Below are 12,263 nucleotides of genomic sequence, written 5' to 3'. Positions count from 1 at the left end.
TGAATGAGTATATTTATTGAAATGATAAATAATGAAGGTCTTACTTTTTCAGTTGTGTGAGAATGATGGAGTTCCTTATTTGCCGACATGTTTCCTCTGGTAAGGACAGTAATTGATCGTGGGCTCTATCAGAAAAACAAACAAATCAGATTAATGTATAATATAAGGAAAATTCCCATTACCCGTTCACCCCACCCTTCATCCTCCCTGACGCCATCTCGGTCGCTTCCTCAGAAGCCGAACGTCACAGAGTTTACTAAAGGTTATAAATAAAACCAACACAGAGAAATATAAAAATGTGATGGATAGTCCATAGTTTGGTTTTATTAAATGATTCCTGTAATATCCCTACAGCTAGATCGTATACGATTATGACGGTAATTTCACCAGATGTACAGCACCACAGAACCTTTTGGCAATCTATACAAACAATATCCAACTCACTTACTCACTGAACACCAACTTCAAAGCTCTCAGATTTTAATAGTTTTTGTTACAAACACTTAACTTATGCAAAACTATTGGGGATCTAGTTACAGTATATGACCATTATTACTATAAACCTTCCATCACGCCAATGTACCCCATTTTTGGCAGGTCCTTAGTGCCTGCTTGTATGAGAACAAAATCCTTCCTCCTGGGATTCTCTGCCTTTCAGGCTTAAATAGGACCCTGGAATGAGGCACCTGTGACCGGGAGGGGTGCAAAACCGGGGAGCTGGGGCCTGGACTCCCAAATATATTTACATACAAGAGGTTGCAATCACCCAAACATGCATACCTGCTGCTGATAGTGGGGTATAGTGACACAGTAACAGAGGGATTGAGGGCCTGCTCAGTGAGTTTACATGTTAGAGGGAGTGGGGTATAGTGACACAGTAACAGAGGGATTGAGGCCCTGCTCAGTGAGTTTACATGTTAGAGGGAGTGGGGTATAGTGACAGTAACAGAGGGATTGAGGGCCCTGCTCAGTGAGTTTACATGTTAGAGGGAATGGGGTATAGTGACACAGTAACAGAGGGATTGAGGGCCCTGCTCAATGAGCTTACATGCTAGAGGGAGTGGAGTATAGTGACACAGTAACAGAGGGATTGAGGGCCTGCTCAGTGAGCTTCCATGTTAGAGGGAGTGACACAGTAACAGAGGAATTAAGGGCCTGCTCAGTAAGTTTACATGCTAGAGGGAGTGGGGTATAGTGACACAGTAACAGAGGGATTGAGGGCCCTGCTCAATGAGCTTACATGCTAGAGGGAGTGGAGTATAGTGACACAGTAACAGAGGGATTGAGGGCCTGCTCAGTGAGCTTCCATGTTAGAGGGAGTGACACAGTAACAGAGGAATTAAGGGCCTGCTCAGTAAGTTTACATGCTAGAGGGAGTGGGGTATAGTGACACAGTAACAGAGGGATTGAGGGCCCTGCTCAATGAGCTTACATGCTAGAGGGAGTGGAGTATAGTGACACAGTAACAGAGGGATTGAGGCCCTGCTCAATGAGCTTACATGTTAGAGGGAGTGGAGTATAGTGACACAGTAACAGAGGGATTGAGGGCCTGCTCAGTGAGTTTACATGTTAGAGGGAGTGGGGTATAGTGACACAGTAACAGAGGGATTGAGGCCCTGCTCAGTGAGTTTACATGTTAGAGGGAGTGGGGTATAGTGACAGTAACAGAGGGATTGAGGGCCCTGCTCAGTGAGTTTACATGTTAGAGGGAATGGGGTATAGTGACACAGTTAGAGAGGGATTGAGGGCCCTGCTCAGTGAGTTTACATGTTAGAGGGAGTGGGGTATAGTGACACAGTAACAGAGGGATTGAGGGCCTGCTCAGTGAGTTTACATGTTAGAGGGAGTGGGGTATAGTGACACAGTAACAGAGGGATTGAGGGCCTGCTCAGTGAGTTTACATGTTAGATGGAGTGGGGTATAGTGACACAGTAACAGAGGGATTGAGGGCCTGCTCAGTGAGTTTACATGTTAGAGGGAGTGGGATATAGTGACACAGTAACAGAGGGATTGAGGCCCTGCTCAGTGAGTTTACATGTTAGAGGGAGTGGGGTATAGTGACACATTAACAGAGGGATTGAGGGCCCTGCTCAGTGAGTTTACATGGTAGAGGGAATGTGGTATAGTGACACAGTAACAGAGGGATTGAGGGCCTGCGCAGTAAGTTTACATGTTAGAGGGAGTGGGGTATAGTGACAGTAACAGAGGGATTGAGGGCCCTGCTCAGTGAGTTTACATGTTAGATGGAGTGGGGTATAGTGACAGTAACAGAGGGATTGAGGGCCTGCTCAGTGAGTTTACATGCTAGAGGGAGTGGGGTATATTGACACAGTAACAGAGGGATTGAGGGCCCTGCTCAGTGAATTTACATGTTAGAGGGAGTGGGGTATAGTGACACAGTAACAGAGGGATTGAGGGCCTGCGCAGTAAGTTTACATGTTAGAGGGAGTGGGGTATAGTGACACAGTAACAGAGGGATTGAGGGCCCTTCTCAGTGAGTTTACATGCTAGAGGGAGTGGGGTATAGTGACAGTAACAGAGGAATTGAGGGCCTGCTCAATGAGCTTACATGTTAGAGGGAGTGGGGTATACTGACACAGTAACAGAGGGGTTGAGGGCCCTGCTCAGTGAGTTTACATGTTAGAGAGAGTGGGGTATAGTGACACAGTAACAGAGGGATTGAGGGCCCTGCTCAGTGAGTTTACATGTTAGAGGGAGTGGGGTATAGTGACACAGTAACAGAGGGATTGAGGGCCCTGCTCAGTGAGTTTACATGTTAGAGGGAGTGGGGTATAGTGACACAGTAACAGAGGGATTGAGGGCCTGCTCAGTGAGTTTACATGTTAGAGGGAGTGGGGTATAGTGACACAGTAACAGATGGATTGAGGTCCTGCTCAGTGAGTTTACATGCTAGATGGAGTGGGGTATAGTGACAGTAACAGAGGGATTGAGGGCCCTGCTCAGTGAGGTTACATGCTAAAGGGAGTGGGGTATAGTGACACAGTAACAGAGGGATTGAGAGCCCTGCTCAGTGAGTTTACATGTTAGAGGGAGTGGGGTATAGTGACACATTAACAGAGGGATTGAGGGCCTGCTCAATGAGCTTACATACTAGAGGGAGTGGGGTATACTGACACAGTAACAGAGGGATTGAGGGCCTGCTCAGTGAGTTTATATGTTAGAGGGAGTGGGGTATAGTGACACAGTAACAGAGCGATTGAGGGCCTGCTCAGTGAGTTTACATGTTAGAGGGAGAGGGGTATAGTGACACAGTAACAGAGGGATTGAGGGCCCTGCTCAGTGAGGTTACATGCTAAAGGGAGTGGGGTATAGTGACACAGTAACAGAGGGATTGAGGGCCCTGCTCAGTGAGTTTACATGTTAGAGGGAGTGGGGTATAGTGACACAGTAATAGAGGGATTGAGGGCCTGCTCAGTGAGTTTACATGTTAGAGGGAGTGGGGTATAGTGACACAGTTACAGAGGGATTGAGGGCCCTGCTCAGTGAGTTTACATGTTAGAGGGAGTGGGGTATAGTGACACAGTAACAGAGGGATTGAGGCCCTGCTCAGTGTGTTTACATGTTAGAGGGAGTGGGGTATAGTGACACAGTAACAGAGGGATTGAGGGCCCTGCTCAGTGAGTTTACATGTTAGAGGGAGTGGGGTATAGTGACACAGTAACAGAGGGATTGCTCATTGAGTTTACATGCTAGAGGGAGTGGGGTATAGTGACAGTAACAGAGGGATTGATGGCCCTGCTCAGTGTGTTTACATGTTAGAGGGAGTGGGGTATAGTGACACAGTAACAGAGGGATTGAGGGCCCTGCTCAGTGAGGTTACATGCTAAAGGGAGTGGGGTATAGTGACACAGTAACAGAGGGATTGAGGGCCCTGCTCAGTGAGTTTACATGTTAGAGGGAGTGGGGTATAGTGACACAGTAACAGAGGGATTGAGGGCTTGCTCAGTGAGTTTACATGTTAGAGGGAGTGGGGTATAGTGACACAGTTACAGAGGGATTGAGGGCCCTGCTCAGTGAGTTTACATGTTAGAGGGAGTGGGGTATAGTGACACAGTAACAGAGGGATTGAGGCCCTGCTCAGTGTGTTTACATGTTAGAGGGAGTGGGGTATAGTGACACAGTAACAGAGGGATTGAGGGCCCTGCTCATTGAGTTTACATGCTAGAGGGAGTGGGGTATAGTGACAGTAACAGAGGGATTGATGACCCTGCTCAGTGAGCTTACATGCTACAGGGAGTGGGGTAGAGTGACACAGTAACAGAGGGATTGAGGGCCTGCTCAGTGAGTTTACATGCTAGAGGGAGTGGGGTATAGTGACACAGTAACAGAGGGATTGAGGGCCCTGCTCATTGAGTTTACATGCTAGAGGGAGTGGGGTATAGTGACAGTAACAGAGGGATTGATGGCCCTGCTCAGTGAGCTTACATGCTAGAGGGAGTGGGGTATAGTGACACAGTAACAGAGGGATTGAGGGCCTGCTCAGTGAGTTTACATGCTAGAGGGAGTGGGGTATAGTGAAAGACACAGAGGGATTGAGGCCCTGCTCAGTGAGTTTACATGCTAGAAGGAGCGTGGTATAGTGACACAGTAACAGAGGGATTGAGGCCCTGCTCAGTGAGCTTACATGTTAGAGGGAGTGGGCATAGTGACACAGTAACAGAGGGATTGAGGGCCCTGCTCAGTGAGCTTACATGTTAGATGGAGTGGGGTATTGTGACACAGTAACAGAGGGATTGAGGGCCCTGCTCAGTGAGTTTACATGTTAGAGGGAGTAGGGTATAGTGACACAGTAACAGAGGGATTGAGGGCCTGCTCAGTGAGTTTACATGTTAGAGGGAGTGGGGTATAGTGACACAGTAACAGAGGGATTGAGGGCCCTGCTCAGTGAGTTTACATGCTAGAGGGAGTGGGGTATAGTGACACAGTAACAGAGGGATTGAGGGCCCTGCTCAGTGAGTTTACATGTTAGAGGGAGTGGGGTATAGTGACACAGTAACAGAGGGATTGAGAGCCCTGCTCAGTGAGTTTACATGCTAGAGGGAGTGGGGTATAGTGACACAGTAACAGAGGGATTGAGGCCCTGCTCAGTGAGTTTACATGTTAGAGGGAGTGGGGTATAGTGACGCCATAACAGAGGGATTGAGGGCCTGCTCAGTGAGTTTACATGTTAGATGGAGTGGGGTATAGTGACACAGTAACAGAGGGATTGAGGGCCCTGCTCAGTGAGTTTACATGCTAGAGGGAGTGGGGTATAGTGACACAGTAACAGAGGGATTGAGGGCCCTGCTCAGTGAGTTTACATGTTAGAGGGAGTGGGGTATAGTGACACAGTAACAGAGGGATTGAGAGCCCTGCTCAGTGAGTTTACATGCTAGAGGGAGTGGGGTATAGTGACACAGTAACAGAGGGATTGAGGCCCTGCTCAGTGAGTTTACATGTTAGAGGGAGTGGGGTATAGTGACGCCATAACAGAGGGATTGCGGGCCTGCTCAGTGAGCTTACATGTTAGAGGGAGTGGGGTATAGTGACACAGTAACAGAGGGATTGAGGGCCCTGCTCAGTGAGTGTACATGCTAGAGGGAGTGGGGCATAGTGACACAGTAACAGAGGGATTGAGGGCCCTGCTCAGTGAGTGTACATGCTAGAGGGAGTGGGGCATAGTGACACAGTAACAGAGGGATTGAGGGCCCTGCTCAGTGAGGTTACATGTTAGAGGGAGTGGGGTATTGTGACAGTAACAGAGGGATTGAGGGCCCTGCTCAGTGACTTTACATGTCTTTGTTTACATGCTAGAGTTTACATGCTAGAGGGAGTGGGGTAAAATGACACAAAAGGTAAGGGTAGGGTAGAAAAGTAGATTGCTAGGATAGTGTATATTGAGTGTTTTGTTTTGATGACAGTTCAAGGACAGGAATCAGGGTGGGGTGCGGGGAATGAAAGCTATTCACAGTTTAAATGATATAGGTTCCTGAAGAAGTACGTTTACAATGATTTTGTTGAAGGAGTGGAGACTGGGTGAAAGTCTAACAGAGAGGGGAAGGGAGTGAAAGCGTGAAATATTAAAAGATAAGATATGACATATAATAAACACTCTCCCTATTACTGGAAAACCAGAAATAATAGATGGGAAAATAAAACTGCCTACATTTAAGTAATTTTCATTTTCATGCCGCATTGAGCAGCAATTTAGTTTTCTTTAAATTTCCTTTCCTTTTTGTGTGTATAATTAATTATATACAATTATATACAAACATAAACCGTATGTTCTAGTTTGTGACCGCAGATTAAACAGTTGTTAAACCAATCGTTACATTTGACCAACTTCGAAAAGCGATCATACCATAGACGAGAGTCTGACCATCAAACCAAAAACAAGACGTTTTACTCGCTAATCAGTTCAAATCCCTAGAATAGAGTGCTATTTGGGAATCAGCTGTACTCATGCTCTACATTTTTAAGACTTTAAATATTGATCTATTTTTCTTTTTACCTAATATTTCTTTGTTTCCGTAGCTTGTAAAGCCTGCTATTCTCTTTTCTGTCTTGCATTGTTCTGATGTTTCTTCTAATTTCGTATTTATTGAGAATGATGACTTAGATATCCAGGTCTCTGCAGTTATTAATATTACATGAATTGTAAATCGATGTTTATCTCTGGTCGTAGTTGGGATCCCTAAGTGGCGTAATATCCCTTCTGGTCTATTAGGTAAATCAATTTCTAATAACTGTTTTATTCTATTTGCATGGTCTCTCCATAAGGGGACAATTAATGGACAGTTCCTCCATGTTCATGCAATCACCATTTATATATCTCCAGCAGTTATTTAATTATCTTGGATAGATCTCCTTTAGCCTGCTTGGTACCAAATACCATCTATTAAATTTCTCGAAATGTAATTCTTGTAGGTTTAAACAGTGAATGATTTGATATATTCCCCAAAAGGCTTTACGCCAATCGTTTAGATCTATCGATTCCACTCGAGGTTCCATTATGTCTCCAACAAAGTGGAAGCATTTTGACATTCGTTTAAAAAAATTCTCAATTTTGTAACTCGCTCCTTCGTTTTTTTTTTTTATATTCTCATTGTTTCATTAAGGATTTTATAAGATGAGATTTTACCCTCATATAATTAAAGATTTCCTTTTCCTGTAAACGACGGCAATTCTTTCTAACATCCTTTTGTTAGATATCAGATATTCTTCTATTATCCAAAGTGGATCATTCTCTCTATATTTTCCATTACGTCTTGCAATACATGGAATTACGCTAGCTGTGCATCCTGTCTGCAAAGACAAATAACTCGGTAACAAGCAGTTAAATCGGCAGCGTTCTGGAATCGGCAATTTTCCTGATTGAGAACAGTCTGCAGAGTGAATTACAAGAATTCTGGATAATTTATAACAAGTTATAAAAGTAGGATGCAATTATTGCTAATTAAAAAAAAACTTACATTTATACAACTAAAGACGAACTTCAATGCAGATTCAAAAACACTGAGCCTTTGTTTTATTATGTTAAATGTAAAAATACATAAAATTTATATAAAAATGGACTTACCTTGGGCAGTAACAGACTCGATCACTAATAATCCTGTAGAAGCTGTAAAATGTTACTAATAATATCAAAATAATAATAAGATTCATAAATCTGCATCTTCTGAAAGCCATGCCGGGGAGAGACCTGCTGTGACAGAGCCGTATAGGTGACATTCTGGGTGTGACTCTGTCAGCTCAGAGAATCCAGTCGCTGTTAGTTCAGAGTTCACTAATGTGATTATAATGAAGATGTTTTGTTTGCCTTCACACTGTTACTTTGTTAAAGGAACACTCTGCGCACCATAACCACTACATCTTGCTGTAGTGGTTATGGTGCTTGGAGTACCCTGGTGTTCCCCATTGTAATTTGTCAAAATATTTCTGAACAGTTTGACTTCTTAGCTGGGGTCTAGTTACCTCTTTCATTCCACTACTAATGCACTATGCCCCACAATTCAGGTGTTAGCTCATTGACTGACAGTGATCAGCTGAAGATCTCAGTCAATGAGCTAAGACCTGCACTCCTGGAAACTGTAGTGGTTATGGTGCCTGTAGTGTTCCTTTAATTTAATCCTGCTGACTTGACGACATTTCGGCTTGGAATTCAGGAATTTGACTGATCATCTTATCTGCCCAAATTCAGCCAAATGACAGTTCATACCAAAATATATCCAAGTCTAATTACTATTATTATAATATCAATGTCTAGCTGTGTGGTGGGGTACATACAATATATAGAATGTATTGTATCTGCTGTGTGGTGGGGTACATACAGTATATAGAATGTATTGTATCTGCTGTGTGGTGGGTTACATACAGTATATAGAATGTATTGTATCTGCTGTGTGGTGGGGTACATACAGTATATAGAATGTATTGTATCTGCTGTGTGGTGGGGTACATACAGTATATAGAATGTATTGTATCTGCTGTGTGGTGGGGTACATACAGTATATAGAATGTATTGTATCTGTGTGGTGGGGTACATACAGTATATAGAATGTATTGTATCTGCTGCATGGTGGGGTACATACAGTATATAGAATGTATTGTATCTGCTGCATGGTGGGGTACATACAGTATATAGAATGTATTGTATCTGCTGTGTGGTGGGGTACATACAGTATATAGAATGTATTGTATCTGCTGTGTGGTGGGTTACATACAGTATATAGAATGTATTGTATCTGCTGTGTGGTGGGTTACATACAGTATATAGAATGTATTGTATCTGCTGTGTGGTGGGGTACATACAGTATATAGAATGTATTGTATCTGCTGTGTGGTGGGGTACATACAGTATATAGAATGTATTGTATCTGCTGTGTGGTGGGGTACATACAGTATATAGAATGTATTGTATCTGTGTGGTGGGGTACATAAAGTATATAGAATGTATTGTATCTGCTGCATGGTGGGGTACATACAGTATATAGAATGTATTGTATCTGCTGTGTGGTGGGGTACATACAGTATATAGAATGTATTGTATCTGCTGTGTGGTGGGGTACATACAGTATATAGAATGTATTGTATCTGCTGTGTGGTGGGGTACATACAGTATATATAATGTATTGTATCTGCTGTGTGGTGGGGTACATACAGTATATAGAATGTATTGTATCTGCTGTGTGGTGGGTTACATACAGTATATAGAATGTATTGTATCTGCTGTGTGGTGGGGTACATACAGTATATATAATGTATTGGATCAGCATGGTGGGGTACATACAGTATATAGAATGTATTGTATCTGCTGTGTGGTGGGTTACATACAGTATATAGAATGTATTGTATCCGCTGTGTGGTGGGTTACATACAGTATATAGAATGTATTGTATCTGCTGTGTGGTGGGGTACATACAGTATATAGAATGTATTGTATCTGCTGTGTGGTGGGTTACATACAGTATATAGAATGTATTGTATCTGCTGTGTGGTGGGTTACATACAGTATATAGAATGTATTGTATCTGCTGTGTGGTGGGGTACATACAGCATATAAAATGAATTGTATCTGCTGTGTGGTGGGGTATATACAGTATATAGAATGTATTGTATCTGCTGCATGACGGGGTACATACAGTATATAGAATGTATTGTATCTGTGTGGTGGGGTACATACAGTATATAGAATGTATTGTATCTGCTGTCTGGTGGGTTACATACAGTATATAGAATGTATTGTATCTGCTGTGTGGTGGGTTACATACAGTATATAAAATGAATTGTATCTGCTGCATGATGGGGTACATACAGTATATAAAATGTATTGTGTCTGCTGCCTGATGGGGTACATACAGTATATAAAATGTATTGTATCTGCTGCCTGATGGGGTACATACAGCATATAGAATGTATTGTATCAGCTGTGTGGTGGGGTACATACAGTATATGGAATGTATTGGATCAGCATGGTGGGGTACATACAGTATATATAATGTATTGTGTCTGCTGCATGATGGGGTACATACAGTATATAAAATGTATTGTGTCTGCTGCCTGATGGGGTACATACAGTATATAAAATGTATTGTGTCTGCTGCCTGATGGGGTACATACAGTATATAAAATGTATTGTATCTGCTGCCTGATGGGGTACATACAGTATATAGAATGTATTGTATCAGCTGTGTGGTGGGGTACATACAGTATATGGAATGTATTGGATCAGCATGGTGGGGTACATACAGTATATAGAATGTATTGTATCTGCTGTGTGGTGGGTTACATACAGTATATAGAATGTATTGTATCTGCTGTGTGGTGGGTTACATACAGTATATAGAATGTATTGTATCTGCTGTGTGTTGGGGTACACACAGTATATAGAATGTATTGTATCCGCTGTGTGGTGGGTTACATACAGTATATAGAATGTATTGTATCTGCTGTGTGGTGGGGTACATACAGTATATAGAATGTATTGGATCAGCATGGTGGGGTACATACAGTATATATAATTTATTGTATCTGCTGTGTGGTGGGGTACACACAGTATATAGAATGTATTGTAACTGTGTGGTGGGGTACCTACAGCATATGGAATGTATTGGATCAGCATGGTGGGGTACATACAGTATGTAGAATGTATTGTATCTGCTGCGTGGTGGGGTACATACAGTATATAGAATGTATTGTATCAGCTGTGTGGTGGGTTACATACAGTATATAGAATGTATTGTATCTGCTGTGTGGTGGGGTACACACAGTATATAGAATGTATTGTATCTGCTGTGTGGTGGGTTACATACAGTATATAGAATGTATTGTATCTGCTGTGTGGTAGAATAGAGCTACAGTTGAGATAATTGAAGTAAGACTGATTGTGTGATATTTTCAGTGACACAAAGAAGAAAGAAAATATATGTTTGTTCATGATTCAAGGCGAGCTTACCGTATGTTTCCAGAAAAAAGAAAACTAGATATACATAAGAATCAATCAGTTTATATAATTCAGAGTTTTCTCTAACCCTACAGTCGATAGCTTTGCATGCTTTGCATACTTTACAGACAAGATTGAACAGCTAAGGAAAGAATTCTCACCACCTTGCCCCTCTATTTTTTAACCACACCTGGATCATGCCTTTCCTACTGTTACAAGGACTCTATATACTGTTACAACATAACCTCTTTTCGATTAAAACCCCTGTTTTGTCGGTATTCAGACCGTACGAATGCATTGCACGAACCATTATAAAGACACATTCGTCTGTACGAATGATGGACCACCCAGCCCTTAGCGTGTGCCGCCACTTAACCCCCGTCACCTCTAAAAGTACCTAATAACCGACCACCCTGCGGTTAACCAACAACTAATTGAAGGTCCCAGGGGACCCACGTTCGTATACAATTCCCCGAAGGTAAACTGCCGAAAGACACACGAATGGGGACCACCTACATTCTGGTGTGTGGCATCAATTAGAACGTTGCTCTTGCGGTTAACCGCAGGTTAAAACCCCCCTTCCGGGCGGTCTCCATTCGTCTCCCGAACTGCCGGGACAACCAGACTAAGAGCGGGGATTTGTGCAAATATGTATCCGACCCCCGCTCCATAAGTATTAGGTCGAGGTCCCGCTGTCCATTGACCAGTCTCAAAACATGGCCGCCATCAGGGGTTCACGACCAAAGTAACGAATAAGACTTTCTATGGCAGAAACCCCCCGTTCTGTTTGTGGGATGTGGGCGTAATTCACCCCGTTTGGCTTATACCATTTTAAGGTTATGCCATTCGGGATGAAGAATGCCCCCGCCACATTCCACCGCTTGGTGGATAGACTCCTTGTTGGCTTCCAGGATTTTGCCTGTGCCTACCTGGATGACATAGCGATCCATAGTGAGTCCTGGGAGGAACACTTAGCCCATGTAGGAATGGTCCTGGATCAGATTCGAGCCGCGGGCCTGACCCTGAAGCCAGAAAAATTTAATTTTGGAATGGCTGAGGTGCAGTACCTGGGTCACCGAGTGGGATGCGGGAAGCAGCGACCGGAGCCAGCTAAGGTAGAGGCGTACGCAAATTGGCCCACCCCTCACACTAAGACCCAGGTACTAGCCTTCTTGGGCACGGCAGGGTACTACAGGTGGTTCGTATCAGACTATAGTGCTATTGCTAAACCCCTGACTGATTTGACGAAGAAAAATCTTCCCCGACAGGTCCTGTGGTCTCCCCACTGCGAAACAGCTTTTCAGATGCTCAAAAGTGCCCT

General features: G+C 43.4%; 1 protein-coding gene across 1 annotated transcript in view; it reads right to left on the bottom strand.

Annotated features, from left to right (window-relative positions):
• The window catches only part of LOC134603635 (alpha-2,8-sialyltransferase 8F-like), an 89,329-nt gene extending 81,648 nt beyond the window's left edge, over positions 1-7,681 (bottom strand). The window contains exons 1-2 of the mRNA XM_063449784.1: positions 7,580-7,681; positions 45-125 (exon numbers count right to left, since the gene is read on the bottom strand). Coding sequence (XP_063305854.1) covers positions 45-125; positions 7,580-7,665 — 167 coding nt within the window. The 5' untranslated portion in view covers positions 7,666-7,681. The remainder of the gene's footprint in view (positions 1-44; positions 126-7,579) is intronic.
• Positions 7,682-12,263: the final 4,582 nt, after the last annotated feature.

Source organism: Pelobates fuscus, chromosome 3 (genome assembly GCF_036172605.1).
Source record: "Pelobates fuscus isolate aPelFus1 chromosome 3, aPelFus1.pri, whole genome shotgun sequence".
Classification (NCBI taxonomy): Eukaryota; Metazoa; Chordata; class Amphibia; order Anura; family Pelobatidae; genus Pelobates; species Pelobates fuscus.
Note: the sequence above shows the minus strand (reverse complement) of the source record. Positions and strands in the feature narration are given on the sequence as shown.